The sequence below is a fragment of the Schistocerca gregaria genome, chromosome 1 (genome assembly GCF_023897955.1).
Source record: "Schistocerca gregaria isolate iqSchGreg1 chromosome 1, iqSchGreg1.2, whole genome shotgun sequence".
Taxonomy (NCBI): Eukaryota; Metazoa; Arthropoda; class Insecta; order Orthoptera; family Acrididae; genus Schistocerca; species Schistocerca gregaria.
Window position 1 is genome coordinate 242,850,687 of NC_064920.1, and position 23,722 is coordinate 242,874,408.

Consider the following 23,722-nt stretch of genomic DNA (forward strand, 5'->3'; position numbering starts at 1 on the left):
AATGTAAATACGATACAACAGAGCCACCTTACAGACTAGTAAACAAAATATTCGAACAAGGAATGTGCCATTAATGCGTGAAGATATTAAGTGAAAGCAGAAATGAGTGATAGCAAATTCAAATCAATTGTATACATTGCTTTCAATCAAACAACCGCTCACACAATACAAGTGAGCAGTAAGTCGAAATTCTAGCAATTGTAAATATTCAAGACATAGAACAACCTTAAGTGCAGGAGGGAAACGTAACTGAGCGATTAGTACTTCATAATGAATGACTAAACCATTATTTAGTAACCACCTTCCAATTTTGAACATCTGTAGTATGTTGTACATAAATATCAACTCACTTTCGTAATTCATCATAAGTTTAACATGCAAAATTATTACAAAATAAACTGTCCGATACAAATATCATACAAACGGAGCGACTCAAAGTCTTTCTTGTTAGAAATTACAACACATAACTGAAACATTTCGCCAAATCTCTGAACTACTGCTGTCATCTCCTCTGATCTCCTAAACTAATCGCTCAGTTCCCTGGAACAAAATTATTTCAGACTTACTTTCAAACATGGCCCAAAAAAACTGCAAATTGTCTGATTGGATGGAAATATGAGGGGCTCACCAAAGGTAAACACGCTGCCTTGCAGTATCTCAAGAGAGACACAACTCACAGAGTCTACAATGTAAATCAACACTGGTTGCAGAACTACTTGCGAAGACCAGATGGTGAGTTACAAAAAGGAAACCTTGGCAATATTTAAAGTCCCGTTTAACATGCAACTTTCAAAGTTAAACCCTATGTTTCCTTCGTTTTTTGAGAGTAGGACTGAAATCCATAGTCATGGCTATGCAGGACAGCAAACCTGTCCCGCATATATGGAGGTTAGCGTTTGTATTGTTGTTATGGATGAGTGTGAAATGAAAATAAGGAAGAGAGAGAAACAAAGTGGCCAAACGCCCAACACAAAGGAGTCTGCCAAATTCAATGTGCCCATCTGCCCATTGGATCACCACCAAAATGAGTTATTCGGTCACACCACAGGAAACTTTAGAGAGGTCTAAAATTTAACCAACTTGCTGGCAGACAGTTTGGTTCAGGAAGTGTATGCCATCACCTCTCCTCATCGTAGTAGGATATCAGGATCCGAGTCAGTTACCTATTAGTCCAGCATCATCTCAACAGTGACTTATGCAGCAGGATCTAGTGGAAAGAGAGACAAATAAATATAAGAAGAAAAACTCTGCAACAGGCACCGCTATAAAATCACACAATTTATCATCATGGACAGACACGTATGAGAAACTGGATTTTCAAGTCACAGAGACATACAGAGAGCTTGCCCAAGTTCTCCACACAGAATTGTTTGCAACGTAAAATTTCTGGAGATGGTTTGTATCGTATATGGGAAGATTAATCGATAATCACCTGTTGGCTTGCCCATGAAATACACACTCCATAGACTACAGTATTGGAAAAGTAGCAGCAACACACCAATTCTTAATCATGCGAACAAGCAACAGGGCCAAATGAATTCAGTTGTATGGATTATGTTGTAATGGATGCATGTAGAATGGCAGTCGTCACTTCAAAGAGTTGCAGTGAATGCAAGTAATTGGTAATGAGGAGTGAGTTGTTTGTCAGTGAACAGTAAATATTCATTACCGACTCTTAGTTTCTTATCTCAAAGTTATCAGTTTAGGATACTCTACCATCTGTATAATTTTGTCTCTAAATGTTTGGGAGTCCCTGTATACTGCAAGATGGATTATGCTGTTTATTGTCTCTCTTGCGTTGCTGTGCGAAAACAGTGACAGAATTTAACAGAGCAGTTAATAAATTTAGTATACTTCCTATGTCGAGCTCTTTTGACAGAATGCTGTGCATGTATTTGTGAAGTTGTTTACAGGGAGCTATTATGTATTACTGACATCAAACTTTAAAGTTTACTCGACTGGTAGATCCTGAAACTCTCAAATGTATCTTAATCTCGAAAAGCAAAAGATGCAGCACGAAGCTGATCTGGGAGTCCTACAGAATTAGGAGAGGGGATCAGACAATAGTCAATACTTCAGTAACCTCCCCCCCCCCCCTCTGATTCCTTAAGAATCTAACTCCTATGTAGAAAACAGTTTCAAATGTATCATTACTTTATAAATAATGTAATCTGCTAAATATTTGACGTAAGCAAATAAAACCTTTATGGTTGAAGATGCAAAACCTTGTTTATTGCATAAAAAGTATAAATGTAGTAAGCGATAAACATTTTATTATTATTTTGTGTGGGATTTAAGCAACAAAAAAAAAAAAGGTTCAAGAAGCTTTGGAATCATGTATAAAGTTTGTTGGAAGTCGTTAAGTGCTCTCATTCTCAAATACCGGGCGAACATAATATGAAAAATTTGTGCTTTGTGGGTTACACTGCTCACGGCACACCTACAGTTTCAAACTTTAATACTTGACATACTGTGTTAAACCTTAGAGGTCAGATTTTACCTGTTAATGAGTATATTACGACAGCATTGTAACTCGGTCAGTAATTATACTGGGTGAAAAGTATTTAAAGCGACAAACTCTGGGAGGTTGTAGGGGACATCAAAACAAATATTTTTCCCTAATGTCATTTTTTCCTTTAAGGTGTATTTAAACCGATAGAGGAAGATTTCTCTGGCGTCAAATTAATTCAACCAACAAACACTTTTCCATTTGTTATGACCAAGAGACAATACATTAACAGAAACCAATTTCAATTAGGGTAGATTTTCAAAAATGCCTCCTTTGACACGTAAACAAAGGTTAACAGTCAGATCATGTTCTGTCTGACATGGGCAGAAACCCCAGGAGTATCCTGAATTGTTCCTGCTGCTGCTGCTACTATCAGAGCACCCAGATCCTCTTCTGATGCAACAGGAGTTGCATAAACAAGATTGTGCATCTCTCGCCACACAAAATGCCCAGTGGGGACATATCTCGGGATCGAGCAGGCCATGGTACAGGACCACCTCTGCCAATCTACGTTTCTGGGAACTGTCGGTCTAGGAATCGACGCACACGACAACTGAAATGTGCCGGCGCCTCGTCATGTTGGAACCACATGTGTTGTATTGTAGGGAGCGGGACGTCTTCCAGCAATTCTGGCAATGATCTGGCGAGAAAATTGTAATAGTGCCTGCTCTTGTGGGTTATCCTCACTCCATACATGCGAATTGTGCGTGTTGAAGACTCCATCAAGCCCCAACGTTGCTTCATCGGTAAACAACACATAGGATGGAAATGTAGGATGCATTTCACACTGTTCCAGGTACCACTGCGAAAACTGTGCTCTGAGTGGATAATCAACTGGTCCCAGGTTGTGGACACGCTGTAAGTGAAATGGACATAACAATTTCTCTCGAAGGACTGTTCTTATATTTGTCTGATTCGTCCCAATGCCACGTGCAAATGCACGAGTGCTGATTGAAGGATCCCATTCCACATGCTGCAAGATAGCTTCCTCAAATTGCAGCATTCTTACCGTGTGACGGCGTCCTTGTCCAGGTAATCTGCCAAACGGCCTGGACTCACACAGATGTTGGTACACAGCGGCAAAGGTCATATGATGCAGACACGGCGATTAGGATATTGTTGTTGATAAACCCGCTGTGCAGCTCGTCCATTGTGCTGCACTACATAGTATGCACCAACCACGTCAGTGTACTCACTCCAGGTGTATCGCTCCATTAGTAAACAGAGACAATGTACTACTACACTGGTGGACAGCAGTTGCCTACAACTGAAGACTGTAATATGCCCTCTAACAACTGAAGATCGTTATACGGGCTCTAACAACTGAAGAGGTTTAAATAATCCTCATAGGAAAAAAATGACATTAGGGAAAAAATACTTGTTTTGATGTCCGCTACAAGCTCCCAGAGCTTGTCTGTTTAAATACTTTTCACCCTGTATGAAATACTGAAAATCACGTTTTTGTTGCCCATGGAAGCTGATGGATAGGCAAGTCTCAACTATAGCAGGGTGACCATTCTTGCTATTAAATAATATAAATAGTTTCTTTTTGTTTAAGAAAAATTGAATCTTTTTATACACTTTACACGAAGGATGTCTCCGATTCTCATATAGGAGTACTGAGATTAATATAGAATATTAAAAGACAAAATCATTTTCCAGAGCAACGCAAATTAGGTAGTTCCGCTACTGAGCAGCAGTGGTCATCTCCAGAATGATCACATGATGCACTACAGTTGCAGCAAATACAAGAGTTTCAGATACATCAAATCTCGCACTATCTTTCACATAAAGCACAGTACCTTCACTTCCAGTTCAACATTAAATAGTTCATAGGCTACCAACCTATCCACAGATGTGTTTGCTCCTGCATGTTTCTTCGACACCACCTTATAGTAGTTTTGACATTCGATAGTGCTTTTTATAACTTGTAATTTTTCATTGAGAGTGTCATATTTTTTGCAGTACTGTAATAGCAATGTCGATATTATTACTTAGCTTATTGAAACTGTCAGAGTTTCAGTTAAGTGAATATAGTTTCTCATTTTGGAATTTTTCTATTGTAGACTACACCTCAATCCAGAATATCATTCATCGAAACTTGTAACAAACATGTGGTAGTACTTTTAAAAAATGTGGCCTTGTTGCTCTTTAGTTGTTGAAGTTAAGCATAAAAAGTACCAAACTAGTCTCTTTCACTCACTACACTTCATTGTGTTGACTGGAAGTCGGAGCAATGACATCAGTGAATGCTACAGAAGTGTTTCCATTGTCATCAAAGTCCTGAGGTGACAGCCTATTCTGACACTAATACATAAAGGTCAGTGGGCTGCGACCCTTATGGATGCAGGACGACGAAGTATAGAGCATACTGGTGAGAGCCTGGAAGCCACTGAGGATTATGATGGGACATCATAAGCGAATTATATGTTTATTAGCTTTAGTTTAGAATTCAGCTGCCTTTCCATGGCAGCAGTAGGAGGGCTGCGGACGTAAAAAGCACGATAGAACACGCTGCCACGCACACTCAGCAGTCTCTCGAGGCCATTGGTACGGTCACGGCAGCACTGTACAGACAGCCGGCCCAGTTGGCTGGTAGATATTGCCCATCCGGTGATGAGGCCCAACAGCTTAGTGATGCTTTTGACTAGGACACACTCGTAAACTTCATATTGAGAGACACAATAAGCTTCCAAAATCTCAGCAAAGGATGGCAACGGTAATGCACGGTTATGACATGGCCTCTCACAAGAGAAATACAATGCCAACGAGTATTCAGTCCCAGATGTGAGCCGGAGGAAGCATCAGTTACTGCGCCTATCAAATACAGTGAAAGTGTGAGAGTGCATCAAGCACTATCTGTTCTCCCTCCAGCGAGTTGCTAGTAGAAGGCTCCAGGTCTTTACATCATCAGTGAGAGGTTGGCACATCACAGGTACTGCCTCGATGGTGGCACACTGCAGCTGGAAGATAGAAGGGCTTGGGAACCTGAATATTTATTGTTGTCTACTGGAGGCAAGAGGATGAACGAATGTGGCCTCGTTTTCTGTGTTAGTCAGTGGTCTTTGCCACACCTTTATGTCTCAATGGTGGCTTTGAGCTCTTCATCTTTGCTCTTTTCTGCAGTACGAATGGGCTGAAAAGCATTTCTGTGTAGGATTTACATGTTGTTAAGGCACCTTGCGGTGTTGTTAAAATGACATCATGTTCCTTCCACAGTGAGCTCATCTTGCTAAAATGGCAATGCAGACATCTCACTCAAGCGATGTGAGGAAATGGCCTTGGTTGTGTGCCACAATATTGCAGTATTGAGTCTGCTGCCTGTTTGTCATTATGGTTGTGACATGGCACTCAAGCCTGGCTTGGTGTGGCTCAGCGCTGACTGGGGAATGTTATATTGGCCCAGCTTATCTTTCTGTGGAGCGAAGTCATGCCATTTGAGAGAGCACCATGGCGTTTTATTTTTCTCATAGTTTTCGCTCTGTATTGGAGCACATTGTATTGGTTCTGTCTGTTCACAGTATTTTGTCCTTCTAGTTATAGAAAAACTGGGTCTTGAGAGTTATGGAACACCATCAAACTCAGTTCACCAGCATACACTTGAGATTTGAATTTTTCTTAATAGATGAACCAAGGTGCTTCTTCTTTGAATTGATGTTCATAGCGAAGAGTTCACAGCATATCCATGGTTGTCTAGAAATCATAACCTTCTTTTATTAGAATTCGCTGTTTGAGTTCAAACCAAATGGGAACAAAAGTTTCTGTCGACTTCAGCACTCCAAAACACATTATGTGCTAACTAAGCTTCTCGGGAGTGATCAAACACACAGAAACAACATTAGAGAAAAATCGGCAGTTGTCAAGATTTTTATATACCTGTCATTGGGTATATTGTTCGAAAACGTTATCATCTGGAAGAAAATACAGTGTTTCTAAAAGATTCATCTATTTTTAGAAGACTACAAGTCCTTTATGAATGAAAGCAGAAACTTGGTGATATTTGATCTACACATGTGATAACTTAAGTTATATTTTCAAAGGAATATCTAGCTTTATGAGGATATATTTTTGCATACATACACATACAATCTCAGATACGTTTTTACCGTTATCTTTAGAATCAAAGTTTTCAATTTTCCACAGACTGTGAGGTGCAATGTATACTGCATACACTTTTCCTGCCTGACTTAACAGTTCAATCCACTCCCACTTAGGATTTTTTAAAAAGAAGTTCATTATTGATGCCTAGATGATTTTCTTTACAAATGCTCACTCTAGTAGATTACAAGCAGCCAGCAATTTGATCAATCAAACACATTTGACACAGTAAATCAGATGTTGCTTCTTAACAGCTACAGCAATATGGAGTTTGAAATGCTGGTCTCAACTGGTTCAAGAATTATCTGTGTGACAGAAGTAAGTTTGCTTATTAAAGTTTACTTATAAAAAAAACAAAAAAATCTACATGAGCTTCTGCACACGACAAAGTGTCATTCCTTTCGTCCAAAGTATGTGTTAGTAGACATAAAATTAGCGAAGTAAAGAAAACATAATTTTTTGGACTTCGCATCAGTGACACATTAAACTACAAATTGCAAACAGACATGATATGAAAAAAGTTAAGCAAAGTCTGTTTCTTACCATGATCAGTAAGAGATGCAACAAATATTGACACTTTAAATGTGGTGTAAAATTCTTTATTTGACTCTGTAATGAGCTATGGTCTGATTTTCTGAGTAAATAGCTCTGAATCACACACCACTTTTAAGTTACAGGCACAAACTGTGAGAATAATACCATTTTAAAAGAAATATGAACACTGTAGGCTAGTTTTTAAAAAGATTAAAATCCTGTCCCTAATATACCTGTAGTCATGTTGACTGGTTCACAATACAGCTTTTGTAGTCTCTACATGAAAATCTGAATCATCACTCCCATGAAGCAAGAAACATATCATACCACACAGTACAAAACTATATGGGAACAGCAGGAAATCAACACATAGAATAACCTTTCAGTGGACCTCAAATCATTAATAAAGGAGACAAAAGAAAAGTCTCAGTTTATTATGCCATTTTGTTTACTGTCATCGTCAGCTACAAAAAACAAGGTTCAGAGTCATTATTAAAACACTCTGTCACTGAACCTTGTTTTGTAAGTTCTAAATTTTTTATGTCTGATGATGGCAACACCCAAACAGGCATAAAAAATAATGAAATTTATTAAGTGATGTAGATTGTTTTCTTCACCAAAGACCTCAAACCAATCATATCAACAACAGAAACTGAAACAGCTATTATTATATAATTGCTTCTACTGTTAAGAAATGTTTACAAAGTTCTACTGTTCTAAATCAATACATTCTACATTTTTGTATGTAACTTGTAGATATTTATGAGACTTTAACACTTCTTCACCATTCTGTTTCAAAACTTTCTAGTAAGTTCATACAGTCCCACAACTTCAGGTAAAAAATCTTTTCACTGAACGTCACTCTTCTAGTTTATGTACTTCAAAAGGAGCTGGCAGTAAAAGATGAACAAGTAAAGATTGTTTACTTTTGTTTCTTTCAAACTGCTGTCAGAATTCATCCCAAAAGTGACCATCATTACCCACCAAAAATTTTACCCAACAATATTTAGCAGTTATAAGAGTAATGTACTTAGTCTTGCTAATTACTTCAACTTCAACTGCATTGATATTTGTTTTTTAAGTTCACTACATTCTACAAGAATAGAAGCTTGTTTACAACAACAATGTAATATTTCATGCAGTTACCACAAATATTTTATCAGTCACCATGCACCATCCATTATATAATGCATGACAAAAATACTCTATCATAATCATTAATTTCACAAAGTATAGGAACTATTGCTGTTGCATACAGTTGCATCTATGATCTAAAAAATATATATTTTAAGAGTTCACCAAAGAGAAATGAATTGGAGTTTGAAGCATTATCACTTTATAATGGTAACATTTTCAATTTTTATCTAATAATACCCTATAGTGTTATCTGACAGTGTTATAGAGGCAGATGTTGCTGGAGAAGCTGTTGAAGATGATGCAGTTCGTTTGTACTTCTTGAATGAACGCTTTATGGATCATTTTGAGGATATGATGGAAGATGGGCACTCACTAATTGGAAGCAAGGTTAGTGTTAGTGTTTATGCGATAAACATCTCAATATATCCTGCCCCACAACAAGATTCCCATTATGTTTTACATAAATTTCTTCACATATTTCAGCAATTAGTAAAGGTACATTTCTTAACAATAACAATTTCAGTTGCGAACATATGGTGATATACTATTAGTAATAGAAAACTTTAGGCAGTCTGACAAGCTTGAATAGCTCACCTAATAATGCTCTGTTGATGAAAGAAACGTTTCCAGATTTGGATCACAATCTGGAACAGAGGTATAATTTGGCACAAAGCATCACCTTGTCGTATTCTCTGGCAAACTGTGAAATATATCTATTGGTAAAAATTTCAAAGTTGATTTTCTTCTTAGTGTACTTCAGAAAAAGAAGGCTATCTTTTTAAAATTGTGCATTTTTAGTGTGTTTCAGTACTTTTTTTCACAGTCACTGCTTTCTTGTGCCCATTTGAATACGTAGGCGTGAGAAAGATAACATTTCTACTCATCTTTGATGTGAATACAATAGCACACTTGACTTTGGTGGCACTTTAAAACTCTTTTTATATACTTACTCATCCTTTGATTGCTGTTTAGAGGTGTAATGGATACTTCAATACGCATTTACAATTACAGCAACTGGATAAATTACAATGTGATCACATGTATTATCATCTTACATTAGACTTGTACATATATATAAAACAATTGGTGAAAACAAAAAGTTTTAATATTGATTTGACTACATAATAAGTGACTAATTTCAATTTATGCTGCAATGGATGTGACACAACAAAAATTTTCAGTTTTACTTTTCATTGTCACATTGTATGTAGTGCAATCCACAAGATATTGCTTTGGTACTGATTATTCTAACTCCTTTGCACTTGTCTCACAATATTCCTTAACACTGTATGAACATGCTGTTTTTAAGTACCATCTTCATTTTGTTTTGAAAACTGGTAGTGCTTTTATATTTTTTGAATTGCTTGGTAATATATTGTATAATAAACACCCTGTTTTAGTAGAGTCTTTATCAGCTAGCTGTAGTTGGGTACTGTTGATGTGATACTCATCTTTTTCTCTTGTGCTGTAATTGTATAATTTTCTGTTTAGCATTAATTTATCTAACAGTTTCTTCGTGTTGTGTTTGTAAATGATTGTCATTGATAAGGCATGACACTTGCCTCTTATTCCAGTCAGAGAGGATCTTTTTACTAATACTGTTATTATGCTGTGTTACATGGCTACAACTAGAACACAATTCCTTGTAAATGTGTTGGTCAGTCCAGATTAATACATCAACAAATTGGGCATCTTCATTCAGTGTGATCCTGGGCACTTGTAAACACAATTACGCCTTTCTGTCAATTTGTCACGTCTTCACTTTCACCAATGTTAGTTCACAGATTCCAAGCAACTGACTGGCACATACACACCACTTCACTCACATAACTAGTACCAGATCTAATGCATGCCAGTGTGAGCTTTTAAGAGAGTGTCTAATACTTTTTCCTTGTCTTTTTGTAGTGATAATTTTGTTCCTTGACGCATTATTATGACAGTGGAAAAATGTTTGGTAACATCCTTAAATTAAAGCTTTCTGGTGGTTTGAACATTCGGTTTTCTCTTGTTAAGACTGTTGTTTGAGACCTCTAGTACCACTTGTAGGCTATATGTCTGCATGTACCTGATTGCTAGACCAGAGTTCTTTGACACGCAATTATTTGTTATACTTATAGATTTTGAATTTCATTACAGCAAAGGTCCGTTGCATTAGTTTTCTTTGTTCATACTCTATCAATAAAATTACGATTCATGACTATCATCGCCCAATGGAGTACTTAAGTGCTGTGTATGATTTAGCGAAGTACTTGTATTGTTCTCCCTCTCTCTCTCTCTCTCTCGGTATTTAAACAAAATGATGACAATTTTCTTATTTAGTGTCAGAATATGGGGATATTTTGAACAACAGTGTAAAATTGAACAGTCTTTTCAGGAAGTTATATACACTGTTATAAATACTATTGAAACAATATTGGAAGGTAAATTTCTGTTTGGGATACTTATATAGAACATGTTGGTACCAATGTCTGTATCTGGTAGCATTTGTATATTCTATTCAACCAGTGAAGAGTCTGACCAAATTCTGGAAAAAGCTCTTTGGGTACTAACAATATTCCAGAAACAGGAGACTTTTGTTTGGTTTGTTTTATTGCCAAAGAACCAGTAAAATTCTAAACATCAGTCAAGGTGATGGAATGCCATTATGGTTCAGCTTCTCTTGATGAGGGAACTGCCAGTAAAGAAGACATTATAAAGTTTCTTAGGGCTCCATATGTCGATAGGACGCGATTTTTATTTTATTGCAAGCAAGATCTTAGTGTACCAAAATACTTCTATAGACAGTGGCAAACTAATAATTTCATTTTACTGAGTTAAATTTTGTAAAATTAAGAATATGACTGTCAAAAAATGATTTACAAACTTAATTTCTAATATTTTTTAAAATTTCAGTTAAATTTCATTATGTTCAATATTAATAAAGTATTATTAAATCACTTATTTCATTTAAAAGCAATATTATTCCACAAAGTTACTCTCACAGACTTTAACTCTGAACAGCAATACAAAAGTACTACGTGTTCAATGTTACACCATCTCAAGGTAACAATGAATACTGCCTTTTTTTATTATGTATGGTAAACTAATGTATGATCATTTTTGACATGTACATTCTTTTGAGGCCCCTACTCCCCATGCATAGCTGCACTCATTACTTTACCCTCCACACTGCCCTACAATACTAAATTGGAGATCCCTTGATGCCTCGGAATATGCCCTACCAACCGATCCCTTCTTCTAGTCAAGGTGTGTCACAAACTCCTCTTCTCCCCAATTGATTCAATACCTCCTCATTAGTTATGTGATCTACCCATCTAATCTTTAGCATTCTTCTGTAGCACCACATTTCGAATGCTTCTGTTCTCTTCTTGCTCAAAATAGTTATCGTCCATGTTTCACTTCCATACATGGCTACACTCCATACAAATACTTTCAGAAATGACTTCCTGACACTTAAATCTATACTCGATGTTAACAAATTTCTCTTCTTCAGAAAAGCTTTCCTTGCCATTGCCAGTCTACATTTTATATCCTCTCTACTTCGACCATCATCAGTTATTTTGCTCCCCAAATAGCAAAACTACTTCACTACTTCAAGTGTCTCATTTCCTAATCTAATTCCCTCAGCATCAACCGATTTAATTCGATTACATTCCATTATCCTCGTTTTGCTATTGTTGATGTTCATCTTCATTTGGTTCGATATGGTTCGTTGCGTTTGGTCTGGGCGGACGTCACAAGACATCCGTTCAAGTTGATCTTTGAATCCTTGACTCAGTTTTTTTTTTATTACAGAAAGGACGCAGGCCTCTCCCCCGAACACGCTGAGCTACCGTGCCTGCCGCTAAACCAGTAACAGCTTGTTGGCACCTAATCATATTATGTTACCATTCCTAAAAACCTTAACCGTAGCTATGTTACTAATTGAAATTTAACTATACGAAATTGTACCAAGAACAATGCGTTTTGGGTGGATCTTCATTGTGTCACTGCCTCCAAATAGCTTACTCTCATAATACGCAATTTACAATAATTCTTTTGCCACGAAAATATTTCTCATTATTTTATTGGAACGAATCACACAGTTAACAACGGGTTTTCCAGTGATTCTCAATTAGCAGGTGCTCAGAAACGGTATATATATATATATATATATATATATATATATATATATATATATATATATATGTGTGTGTGTGTGTGTGTGTGTGTGTGTTGTTGTCTTCAGTCCTGAGACTGGTTTGATGCAGCTCTCCATGCTACTCTATCCTGTGCAAGCTGCTTCATCTCCCAGTACCTACTGCAACCAACATCCTTCTGAATCTGCTTAGTGTATTCATCTCTTGGTCTCCCTCTACGATTTTTACCCTCCACGCTGCCCTCCAATGCTAAATTTGTGATCCCTTGATGCCTTAAAACATGTCCTACCAACCGATCCCTTCTTCTAGTCAAGTTGTGCCACAAACTTCTCTTCTCCCCAATCCTATTCAATACCTCCTCATTAGTTACGTGATCTACCCATCTAATCTTCAGCATTCTTCTGTAGCACCACATTTCGAAAGCTTCTATTCTTTTCTTGTCCAAACTAGTTATTGTCCATGTTTCACTTCCATACATGGCTACACTCCAAACAAATACTTTCAGAAACGACTTCCTGATACATAAATCTATATTCGATGTTAACAAATTTCTCTTCTTCACAAACGCTTTCCTTGCCATTGCCAGTCTACATTTTATATCCTCTCTACTTCGACCATCATCAGTTATTTTACTTCCTAAATAGCAAAACTCCTTTACTACCTTAAGTGTCTCATTTCCTAATCTAATTCCCCCAGCATCACCCGATTTAATTTGACTACATTCCATTATCCTCGTTTTACTTTTGTTGATGTTCATCTTATATCCTCCTTTCAAGACATTGTCCATTCCGTTCAACTGCTCTTCCAAGACCTTTGCTGTCTCTGGCAGAATTACAATGTCATCGGCAAACCTCAAAGTTTTTATTTCTCCTCCATGGATTTTAATACCTACTCCAAATTTTTCTCTTGTTTCCTTTACTGCTTGCTCAATATACAGAAATAATTCGTGTTAGTATCTTGCAGCTGTGACTTATTAAACTGATAGTTCAGTAATTTTCACATCTGTCAACATCTGCTTTCTTTGGGATTGGAATTATTATATTCTTCGTGAAGTCAGAGGGTATTTTGCCTGTCTCATACATCTTGCTCACCAGATGGTAGAATTTTGTCAGGACTGGCTCTCCCAAGGTATCAGTAGTTCTAATGGAATGTTGTCTACTCCCGGGGCCTTGTTTCGACTTAGGTGTTTCAGTGCTCTGTCAAACTCTTCACCCAGTATCATATCTCCTATTTCATCTTCATCTACATTCTCTTCCATTCCTGTAATATTGTCCTCAAGAACATCGCCCTTGTATAGACTCTCTGCATTCTCCTCCCCACCTTTCTGCTTTCCCTTCTTTGCTTAGAACTGGGTTTCCATCTAAGCTCTTGATATTCGTACAATTGGTTCTATTTTCTCCAAAGGTCTCTTTAATTTACCTGTAGGCAGTATCTCTCTTTCCCCTAGTGAGATAAGCCTCTACATCCTTACATTTGTCCTCTGACCATCCCTGCTTAGCAATTTTGCACTTCCTGTCGATCTCGTTTTTGAGACGTTTGTATTCCTTTTTGCCTGCTTCATTTACTGCATTTTTATGTTTTCTCCTTTCATCAATTAAATTCAATACATCTTCTGTTATCCAAGGATTTCTACTAGCCCTCGCCTTTTTACCTACTTGATCCTCTGCAGCCTTCACTATTTCATCTCTCAAAGCTACCCATTTCATCTACTGTATTTCTTTCCCCCATTCCTGTCAACTGTTCCCTTATGCTCACCATGAAACTCTGTACAAACTGTGGTTTAGTCTTTATCCAGGTCCCATCTCCTTAAATTCCCACCTTTTTGCAGTTTCTTCAGTTTTGATTTGCAGTTCATAACCAATAGATTGTGGTCAAAGTCCACATCTGCCCTGGAAATGTCTTACAATTTAAAACCTGGTTCCTAACTCTCCGTCTTACCATTATATAATCTATCTGATACCTTCTAGTATCTCCAGGCTTCTTCCATGTATACAACCTTCTTTCATGATTATTGAACCAAGTTATGCTCTGTACAAAATTATACCAGGTAGCTTCCTTTTTCATTTCTTACCCTCAATCCATATTCACCTACTACGTTTCCTTCTCTTCCTTTTCCTACTCTCGAATTCCAGTCACTCATGACTAATAAATTTTCGTCTCCCTTCACTTTCTGAATAATTTCTTTTACCTCATCATACATTTCTTCATCATCTGCAGAGCTAGTTGGCATATAAACTTGTACTACTGTAGTAGGCATGGGCTTCATGTCTATCTTCGCCACAATAATGCATTCACTATGCTGTTTGTAGTAGCTTACCCACACTCATACTTTTTTTATTCATTATTAACCTACTGCTGCATTACCTTTATTTGATTTTGTATTTTTAACCCTGTATTCACCTGACCAAAAGTCTTGTCCCTCCTGCCACCGAACTTCACTAATTCCCACTATATGTAATTTTAACGTATCCATTTCCCTTTTTAAATTTTCTAAGCTACCTGCCCGACCCTCAGCATAATTATCGATATTTTATCGGCGGCCCATAGTCGTTTGCATTATTTCAAAATAACCATTTTAATCAAGGGAGGCACAGAAAGTAATATGATGAGCACCTTACAATTGCTTTAGATCAGTGAGGTCTACCTGTATCAGAGTGTAATGAACGCTGATTGTTAGCCAACAATCCATTAGAAACTACTTTTAATGTCTCCGTGAAAAAGAAAGTGATAAGAGATACTTACAAAGTTACATATTAAAGGCTTTGGTGAAAAATGCAATTTTTCACATAGTATACAATTTCCTTACGAACTGGAATCAGTTGGATTAGTAAGAAGTAACGCAAGTGTTATATTAAATCAGGATCAAAGAAAGTTAGATTCCAATATTCTTCACGGGAAATGACACTGTATAATTCGTGTCCCGTAAAATTTTTCGCGACTAATTAATGCTCGGTTTACACTAGCATGTTATTGCAGCAATTTACTTGCGCGGAGTAACTTACCACGCTATTTGCGAGTGTAAACATATCGCCAAGTCGACTTGCGACCGTAGCAATTTATTGCGGAAGTGACTGCCTGCACGTTTTCCGCCTCCAGTGTGAACACCACGCGAGAAGTATCTGCAAGTAACTTGCAGCTTTTACGATTTATTTCTATTTCCTGCAAGTAGGAAGCGATAGTAAGTATGTCGTCTGCATAACACTCATGTTTAACATTTTACTTAATGTGGTGACTTAATTTTATACAACCATCTTACGTATTATATGCAAACAAATTTCAGAAATGAAGGAGAAACGGGAATGGATGAAGCAGGATACAGAACATTTTATTGAAGCCGTGAAGAGCTACCCCGAAACATAGAACGTACATAACTGGGACTTTAAGGATGGAGTGAAGAAGATGAGCGCATTAAATAAAGTCTCGTCGATATTCGACACATCTCTGAAAGAAGTACACAGAAAAAGTAGCATAACTTGAAGACACAGCCCCTTTGCCACCTGCATCCATTCGCTTGTAGTTTTAGGAGTCTGAAAAAAGACGCTGTGTAATTATTACATGTTCTATTAGGTTGTCACTTTCCATTTTATGAGCATTAGGGGAAAAAACATTTTTATAAGCATATCATTCTGTAAAATACAGTTTATTTCAATGAAAATTTAATTTCATTGTTGTATTTTCACATACCTTCAAATAATTTTCCTTTTTCAAGACGTAAAAAATGGCTCTACATACATCGGGTACGATCAGAGAAATCGTGCTCACAGGAATATGAATCAAGTACATTAGGGATTTGTATGAGTCTCCTTCAAAGAAAATTTTGGTTGTATGTTTCACATCAACAAATGAAAAGGCCTATTTTATTCGCAGCTCACCTGTAGCTATAAATCGTAGTGACTAGCAAACGTTTCTTTGCTGAAATAGCAGTACGGAAGTTTGTCTCGTTTTGATATGGCGGACGCTATTATCGTCAACAAACACTCCAGATGATTTGAGAACATTCTGCAGAAATTTCAGAAGTATCCATGCTCTCTTTAATAAGTTCTTGCAAAAGGTTATTATAGGCACCATTCTGCGATATTCTCATTGTCCACTCTCTAACCCAAATACTTCTGTTTTTCTTTTTCACGATTTTCATTACAATTACAAGAGCTGCAGCATATCCCACCCGCCTACTTGTCATTTTATACTTCGGTGACACTCGTAGTGGTACTGAAAACATATGTAAACAGTATCAGCAAGTTGTTGACGCAAGTTTCTTGCCAAAGAACTTGCGGAAGCATCTTGCTTAATTCTTGCGCTGCTGTGTAAACAAAGCTGCAAGCGGTTCGCAATAACTTCTGCAAGCGACTTGCTAGTGTAAACCCAGCGGAGAACCGCTTCCTTTTCGCTACGAACATCTTTGCTTATGTTGATAACACAGTGATGTAGTGGGGTAAGGTTGTGCTATCTCATGTTGTTGCGTTGGACGAAAGCAGTTGATCGTAGAACTTCACAGTGCTTAAGCAGTACGTGTCACGATATACACACACACATTCATAATGATTAAAAATCTTGTCGGTCTCGTGACAGGAGGTGCCTCAGGTCTTGGGAAAGCAACAGCAGCCCGCCTCGTTCAGCAAGGAGCCCGTGTGGTCATCTGTGATTTGCCAACCTCTCAAGGAACAGCAGTTGCAAAAGAGTTAGGCGGAAATGCGATATTTGCACCTGTAGATGTAACATCTGAAAACGACGTTCAAAATGCTCTCAATGTTGTGAAAGATAAGTTTGGACGTCTGGATGTCTTGGTCAACTGTGCCGGTATTGGCGTCGCTTTTAGAACCTATAATTTTAATAAAAAACTAGCACATAAGCTGGAAGACTTCACAAAAGTTGTAACAGTCAATGCCATTGGGACATTCAATGTGACTCGTTTGGCTGTAGGTTTGATAGGAGAAAACCAACCTAATGAAGATGGCCAGAGAGGAGTTGTTATAAACACTGCTAGCGTGGCAGCCTATGATGGACAAATAGGACAAGCAGCTTATTCTGCAAGCAAGGGAGCTATTGTTGGAATGACCCTGCCAATAGCGAGAGATCTTGCAATACAAGGGATTCGTGTTTGTACAATTGCTCCAGGTCTGTTTGATACTCCACTGATGTCAGCACTGCCTGAGAAGGTTCGAGCTTATTTGGCGAAAATGGTACCGTTTCCCCAAAGATTGGGTAAGCCAGAAGAATATGCAATGATGGTGCAGTCTATAATAGAAAACCCAATGATGAATGGTGAAGTGATCCGTCTTGATGGTGCTATTAGGATGCAGCCCTGAGTTGACTGACTGGCTTAAAAGAAATTAAATTCACCAGAATTGGAAATTGTTGTACATAAACTATGTTTTGTAAATATTAATTTTTTATATGTTGAAAGTTAAAAATAAAGTTTTGGAAGAAGTGTTGGCATGTATACTTGTTACTGCATTTTACGAAGTTTAACAAAACCTCTGTCATTTACCACTGTCTGTGTGAGAATATATGACAGGTAGTAAACTTTATCATGTAATGTGTAGTATGAACTGTTATGCTTCTGACAGGTTGTTGATATCCTTGATTGCTGCGTCGTTTGCGATTATGAGCTGGTGGTCAGTAAATCTGATGGGCTGTGTCGAATAGCAGGTGTCTATCAGACTGGTAAACTAAGTGTATTGGAGCACCCACCTGCCATCCAGGCTTCTAGCAGTGGTGATTCGAGAGGTAGCCAGCCAGCTAAACAAGACCTCAGGAGTTTTCTCAGGTGACTTAATTTTTGGTCTGTCACTATACAATGTGATCATATCTTTCATTAGTGTCTCCTAAATTGTAACACAAATATTGCACAAGTAAAGTTTCGTTTGGTAGAAGTTACGTGTTGGATTCCCCCTCCCCATTGTGTCATGGATGTCGTGAACATTAGGCTTCACTACCAATCAGTTTCACACCCACATTTTCTGCTTTCACATTCATTGCCCTCCTATAACTCACAAAAAAATGTCACCTCCAGCACAACACATACCTCGAGCTCTACTACAGATCAGTCTGTTACACAACCACGATTTGTCGGAGGAATTCAATACATATTCGCAGTTTCATTTTGTAATCTCAACAGTTGAAGACGTCTGTTAGGCCTAAAGTTATTTACAGCCATTTCAGTTAATGTGAACCATGTATCATTAATTTTGCTTCCATGGTTGTTATTTACAATTGTTGAGATATTAGTGAAGCTCCTTTGTTAGCTGTCATCTTACTTTTGCAGTGTTGCTTCTTCTCTTTGCAATGTGCATAAAGCCCACAGAGAATATCAGAATTAATGATACTGAAGGTAACTTGGAAAACAATGAGTATTCTTTGTGAAGTTAAGCTGTCATTGATCTTAAAGCTGTTCCCGTACTGTAGCAAAATTATGTAGATCCTTTGTTGCCATTACCACAGTAGGTCGTGTCTTGGAGCATACAAATATTGCAGTTCAAGGGGGGGTTAAGGCTCCAGATTTGTGTGTGTGTGTGTGTGTGTGTGTGTGTGTGTGTGTGTGTGTGTGTGTGTGTGTGTGAGTGCGTGCATGCGTGCACGCACGCGCTAGGAGCTCTCTAGCAAGAGTATACCATTTTCTGGCAAGAAAAGTGCTCCACCTTCTGAATGAAAAGATTGTGAACATACAGTAACATGTTAATTCTCCTAGGAATGCTAGCAGTGAACATATTCAGCAGTTTTCTCTGCAGAGACCACTCTAACAGGGCAAGCAAACTATGCTGCTGTGAGAAAGCAGCAACATCTGGTAATAATGATCATATAAAAGTTTACACAATCAAAACTGATACCTTAGTGCTATAAATTACAAGAATCATTATAAAGTGTTAGCATTAATGGTATTATTTGCTAACTGTTAGCATTGTTTGGAAACAGAGCAGTACTAACAGTGATTCACAGATTGCTCCACTCTCGACAGCTGTTATGGGAAGTGTGAAATTACTGTGTGCACACAGTATGGATATAGAATTTCTTATTTAATTTGATACAGGCAGTTTTGAGAAGAAACATGTAAATAATTCATAAATTACAAAAATTATCAACCTTATTGCTTACTAAACAGATAAGCTGATGTGAACAGTCAAAGAGCATGTGTTAGTCAAAGGAAATAGGAATAATAAAACTTGTATAGCTACTTAACAGCTGAATATCGGTTTTTTTGTGTACACTGAAAAATCTTAACAGGGTTTTATAGTCATCCACAGCAAAAATGTGGCACAGATTTATAAATAGTTTAAAGAAAACATTATATATTACAATCTTACACATGCATATAAAATGAAACACTGCCCGAAGTTCCTTATTACTAAATAAACTATACTGATTGATGCTTTGAAAAGTAAATGGACAAACTTTTCTCTTAATTTGCATTTAAAAATCCATATCATTGTGTTGACATACATGAGACAAATGAGGGGAAACCACACATGATGCAGTGGGAATCTCATGCATGTAATGTACGTTTCAGATCTGGTGTGTTGTGTGCCTTCACCTTCAATGTTGGATGCCTTTTGTGTTTGCTAAACTAACCTAGTACCAACAATGGCTAATGATCTAACACAGTCACTGCAAGCCATTTAAATGTAAATGGTGTCAAAGTGCAAACATTTTCTTTCCTACAAAGCAGTGTTAGGTGGAGCAACTGAAAAACATTATTTCAATAATGGTCACTCTACACTAATAAAGTATAAGTTGCAAACTAGATTTTCTGATTGTACTGAAGGGTAAATAAAATGCCCAAATATATGTCATCTTGGCCTGAACACAGGTTTGAATGGTACAGTGCCTTAACAGGTGTGGTCGTACTAGGGATGGTAGATATGCCCTGGCTTTTCGTGACCTTTGATCTGGCTCAGTTTGAGTTAGGTGGTTAAGACTCAGTACTTGCACTAGTGAAGATGGTGGTTCAAATCTTCATCTGATTACTGTGATTTAGGTTTTCTTGAATCACTTAAGGCAAATGCCAGTACTGTTTCTTGAAGGACACAGCTATATTTCTTCCCTCAACTGAGCTTGTTCCTTCTTTGAACTTGTCATTGAATGGATGTTAAACTCTACTCTTCCTTCTTACCAAACTCGTGAATTGGACCTATGTAGTATCTTACTCCCTTTGCTTCGATTGAATATAATTCATCTAGTGTTCCATCATTAAAGGCACATATGTTAGCTTTAGATTGACTAGCTTGAGAGTTCTCTTTAAGTGTGGCGGCTTTTTCATTATAATTCGTGAACTCAACTCTAGGTTCTTAATGCAAGCATGTGGGACTGACGAGGACGAAATATTTTCACATTCCATCTCAAATAAGAGTATGGTTTACCTAAGACGAGGAACAGATGTAAAAACTAATGTCATCTGAACCACCCAGAATTAGGGAACTTTACAGTTTGATGTGTACTTTGAATCAAGGTGCTATTTTGTCATTTTATGCATATTTGTATTATTGCCGGAAGTGAATATGAGGTAGAAAACAGAACTTGAAGCATGTCTGCTATTGTTCCCCTCAAATGAGCTAGCTGTTTAGTGAATTTATATTCCATTTGCTGTGAGTTGCATTGCTGATGGTGGTGGTGAGTGACAAATTTTGCATAAAGTGAGAGGCATAATTTGCAGGAAATACACTTTCTTCGAGCACTTGGGCATGTGTGTACTGCAGAGCTGTATCTTGGAATCGGCGACAATGCAATCCCCATCCATGTCTCAACATATGCAAACTGCCATTGTTTGTGAATCTGGACTGTAGTGAGGTTTATCTATTTCATTTGTTTTGTTAATGAACATCACTGACATTTTTGAAACACCATAGAAATTTATCTTGTAACAGAACAGGAGGAGAAATTATGTACTATGTAGTTCATGGTACTGAGGTCATGATGCTTAACTGCTGAAGTTTGTCATGTTGCATGAGCGCGACCCCCCCCCCCCCCCCCCCCCCCACACACACACACGGGATTGGAATGACTCTTTACCCTCTCCCTTAAACCCACATCCTTTCATCTTTACCTCTCTTTCCTGACGAAGCAACCTTGAAATTTGTGCGTGTGTGCACGTTTGTGTGTGTGTGTGTGTTTTTTTTTTAATAATTGTGTGTATCTACCAGTGCTTTCTCGTTTGGTAAGTTACAGCATCTTTGTTTCTTATATATATTTTTCCCCTGTGGAATGTTTCCCTCTATTATAAAAATATAATGTAACATATTCATTGTGTAACACTTTGAGTGCCGTGCCTGTAGTATTACTTTGCCTCTACTATTGAAAAAAAATGCCATACCCATAATGTTTTGGGACAGCATCTTAATGAGGACTGCCATGCCAACAATATTATTGGTATGGCAGTCCTCAGTATGATGTACATGAAATATTACGGGTATGGCATTAATTCCAAGATTGAAGGCAATGTAATATTGTGAGCATGACACTCAAAATTGTTAATTTGAGTTAACCTATGTGAATAAACCAAATGTTCCTAAACCTTGTAAATAGAAACAGAATGTTGTTCAAAACCAAGAAAACTTTACTGACCATCAAGAAACACTTGTCATAAGATTAAATTGAATACAAACTGTAAACTTTAAAGCACAGGCACCAGGACATTACTGTATGCATTTCAAGACAAAAATAAGCTGCTGTAACTATAAGATAAAAACACAGTAAAAAAAAAATTACAAGAACATTTCTGTAGAGGTAAATAAATAGCTGATGAAAGATAACCCTCAAATTTTAAGCACTTATAATAATTTTATTTGTTCCAGCTGTGCCTGGTTTAGGTTTCACCACTATGCTTGAAGGATAGCTTACAATTTGTATGGACTTACATCCTACATCTACAAAGTAACAGTTACAGACTATTTTAGAAATACACGATTGCAATGATTTTGGTAGATTTTAATCCCGCAGTTTCTGTGGCACCATGTGAGCCATTACTGTTTGGTCATGCAAAGTGTCAATACATCATTCACATAATGGTGATTAGAAAATACAAAAACAAAAAACTATGAAAGTAATTAAATACACAGTTTTACAATGAATAATATGCTACAGTGCAAAACTGCTGCGAGGAACTCCTATTCAGAATAAAGACTGTGTCAAGTAGTACCCTTTCAACTTCGATTTGAAAATTTTGGGTTCATCACTTAAATTTTATAGTTCTGAAGGAAGCCTTCTGACAATGAAACCTCCAGAAAAGTGCACACCTTTTTGTACAGTGGTAAAAAGAAGTGCAAATTTGTATATCTGGTGTTTTGTTTGTTTGTTTTGCATATCCCTTTCAGACCGTATACGCACAATAGTTTGTGTATGTTTTTTGGCAGATTACAGTGACATGGTTAAAGTGCGACCACTGAAACCTGGTCGACACAATAGTGCAAGTTTCAGAGTGTGTGCTACAGTCCATTCTAGGTAGTGTTTCATCTACAGAGCTGCACTGTGTGGCAATATATTTAACATTCTCTGACAGTGGCGGCCTTGAAATGTCACAGAGGTATTGCTAAATTTTATTGTGTTCCCTTGCTTTCAGAGTGCGTAAAAATTTTGAAGTATATTTGAATGGTGACTGAAGCAAATGTAGTGTGTAAAGATTGTTTGTTCAGCACTATTTCCACATTAGATGCTTCAAATTGTACGGGTTAGGTTTCTACTCCATTTTTTTTTACTGGATTCAGTTGTTGAGGTTAATAGGTGTCCCTGTTTCTAGTAACTGATAGATGCAGAAATTGAATACCTTCTCACCCAGTCAGATGTGGAGGACATTCACAGTGATGATGACATTGTTGATGAATCCTGGATGCCATCGCCTAAGAAGAAAGTTGCTGAAAGTAGTAGTTCATCTGATGACTCCAAGGAGCAGCCCCTAGTTCAAAACCAGCAGGTAGAAACTTTAAGTGAAAGATAAGAGCAAATGCAAAATGAGCAGGTACCCCAATGTGCCCAACAACTGAATCGAGTGACAGCAAGAAAACATTTGTGGAGGAAACGCCCTTTCTCTTAACGTGGCCCTCCTTTATCTGATATTTTCCATGAATCTCCATTGACTCCTATAAAGTACTTTCAAACATACTTTACTGATGAATTTTTTGAGCTTGCACCCATATCCATATACACAAACAAGTATCATTTATCTAAAACAGGGCACATTTTGGGAGTTACCACCTAGGAAGAAGGAAAAAAAATATATTTCTAGAGCACCCATTCTAATGAACAATATCAAATACCCATGTCTCACAATGTATTGGCAGCATGGATTTCGCGTTCCATTAATAGTAGACAATATCAC

The 23,722-nt window shown here is 37.4% G+C and overlaps 2 protein-coding genes across 2 annotated transcripts in view; both read left to right on the forward strand.

Annotated features, from left to right (window-relative positions):
• The window catches only part of LOC126339003 (uncharacterized), an 83,155-nt gene that overhangs the window by 38,897 nt on the left and 20,536 nt on the right, over nucleotides 1-23,722 (forward strand). The window contains exons 3-4 of the mRNA XM_050001595.1: nucleotides 8,536-8,665; nucleotides 17,985-18,184. Of these exons, the coding sequence (XP_049857552.1) occupies nucleotides 8,536-8,665; nucleotides 17,985-18,184 (330 nt within the window). The remainder of the gene's footprint in view (nucleotides 1-8,535; nucleotides 8,666-17,984; nucleotides 18,185-23,722) is intronic.
• On the forward strand, nucleotides 15,488-17,857 carry LOC126339020 (3-hydroxyacyl-CoA dehydrogenase type-2-like). Its single transcript, XM_050001596.1, has 2 exons — nucleotides 15,488-15,595; nucleotides 15,698-17,857. Exon 2 carries the CDS (start codon nucleotides 16,956-16,958, stop codon nucleotides 17,721-17,723), a length of 768 nt encoding a protein of 255 aa, XP_049857553.1. The 5' UTR covers nucleotides 15,488-15,595; nucleotides 15,698-16,955; the 3' UTR covers nucleotides 17,724-17,857.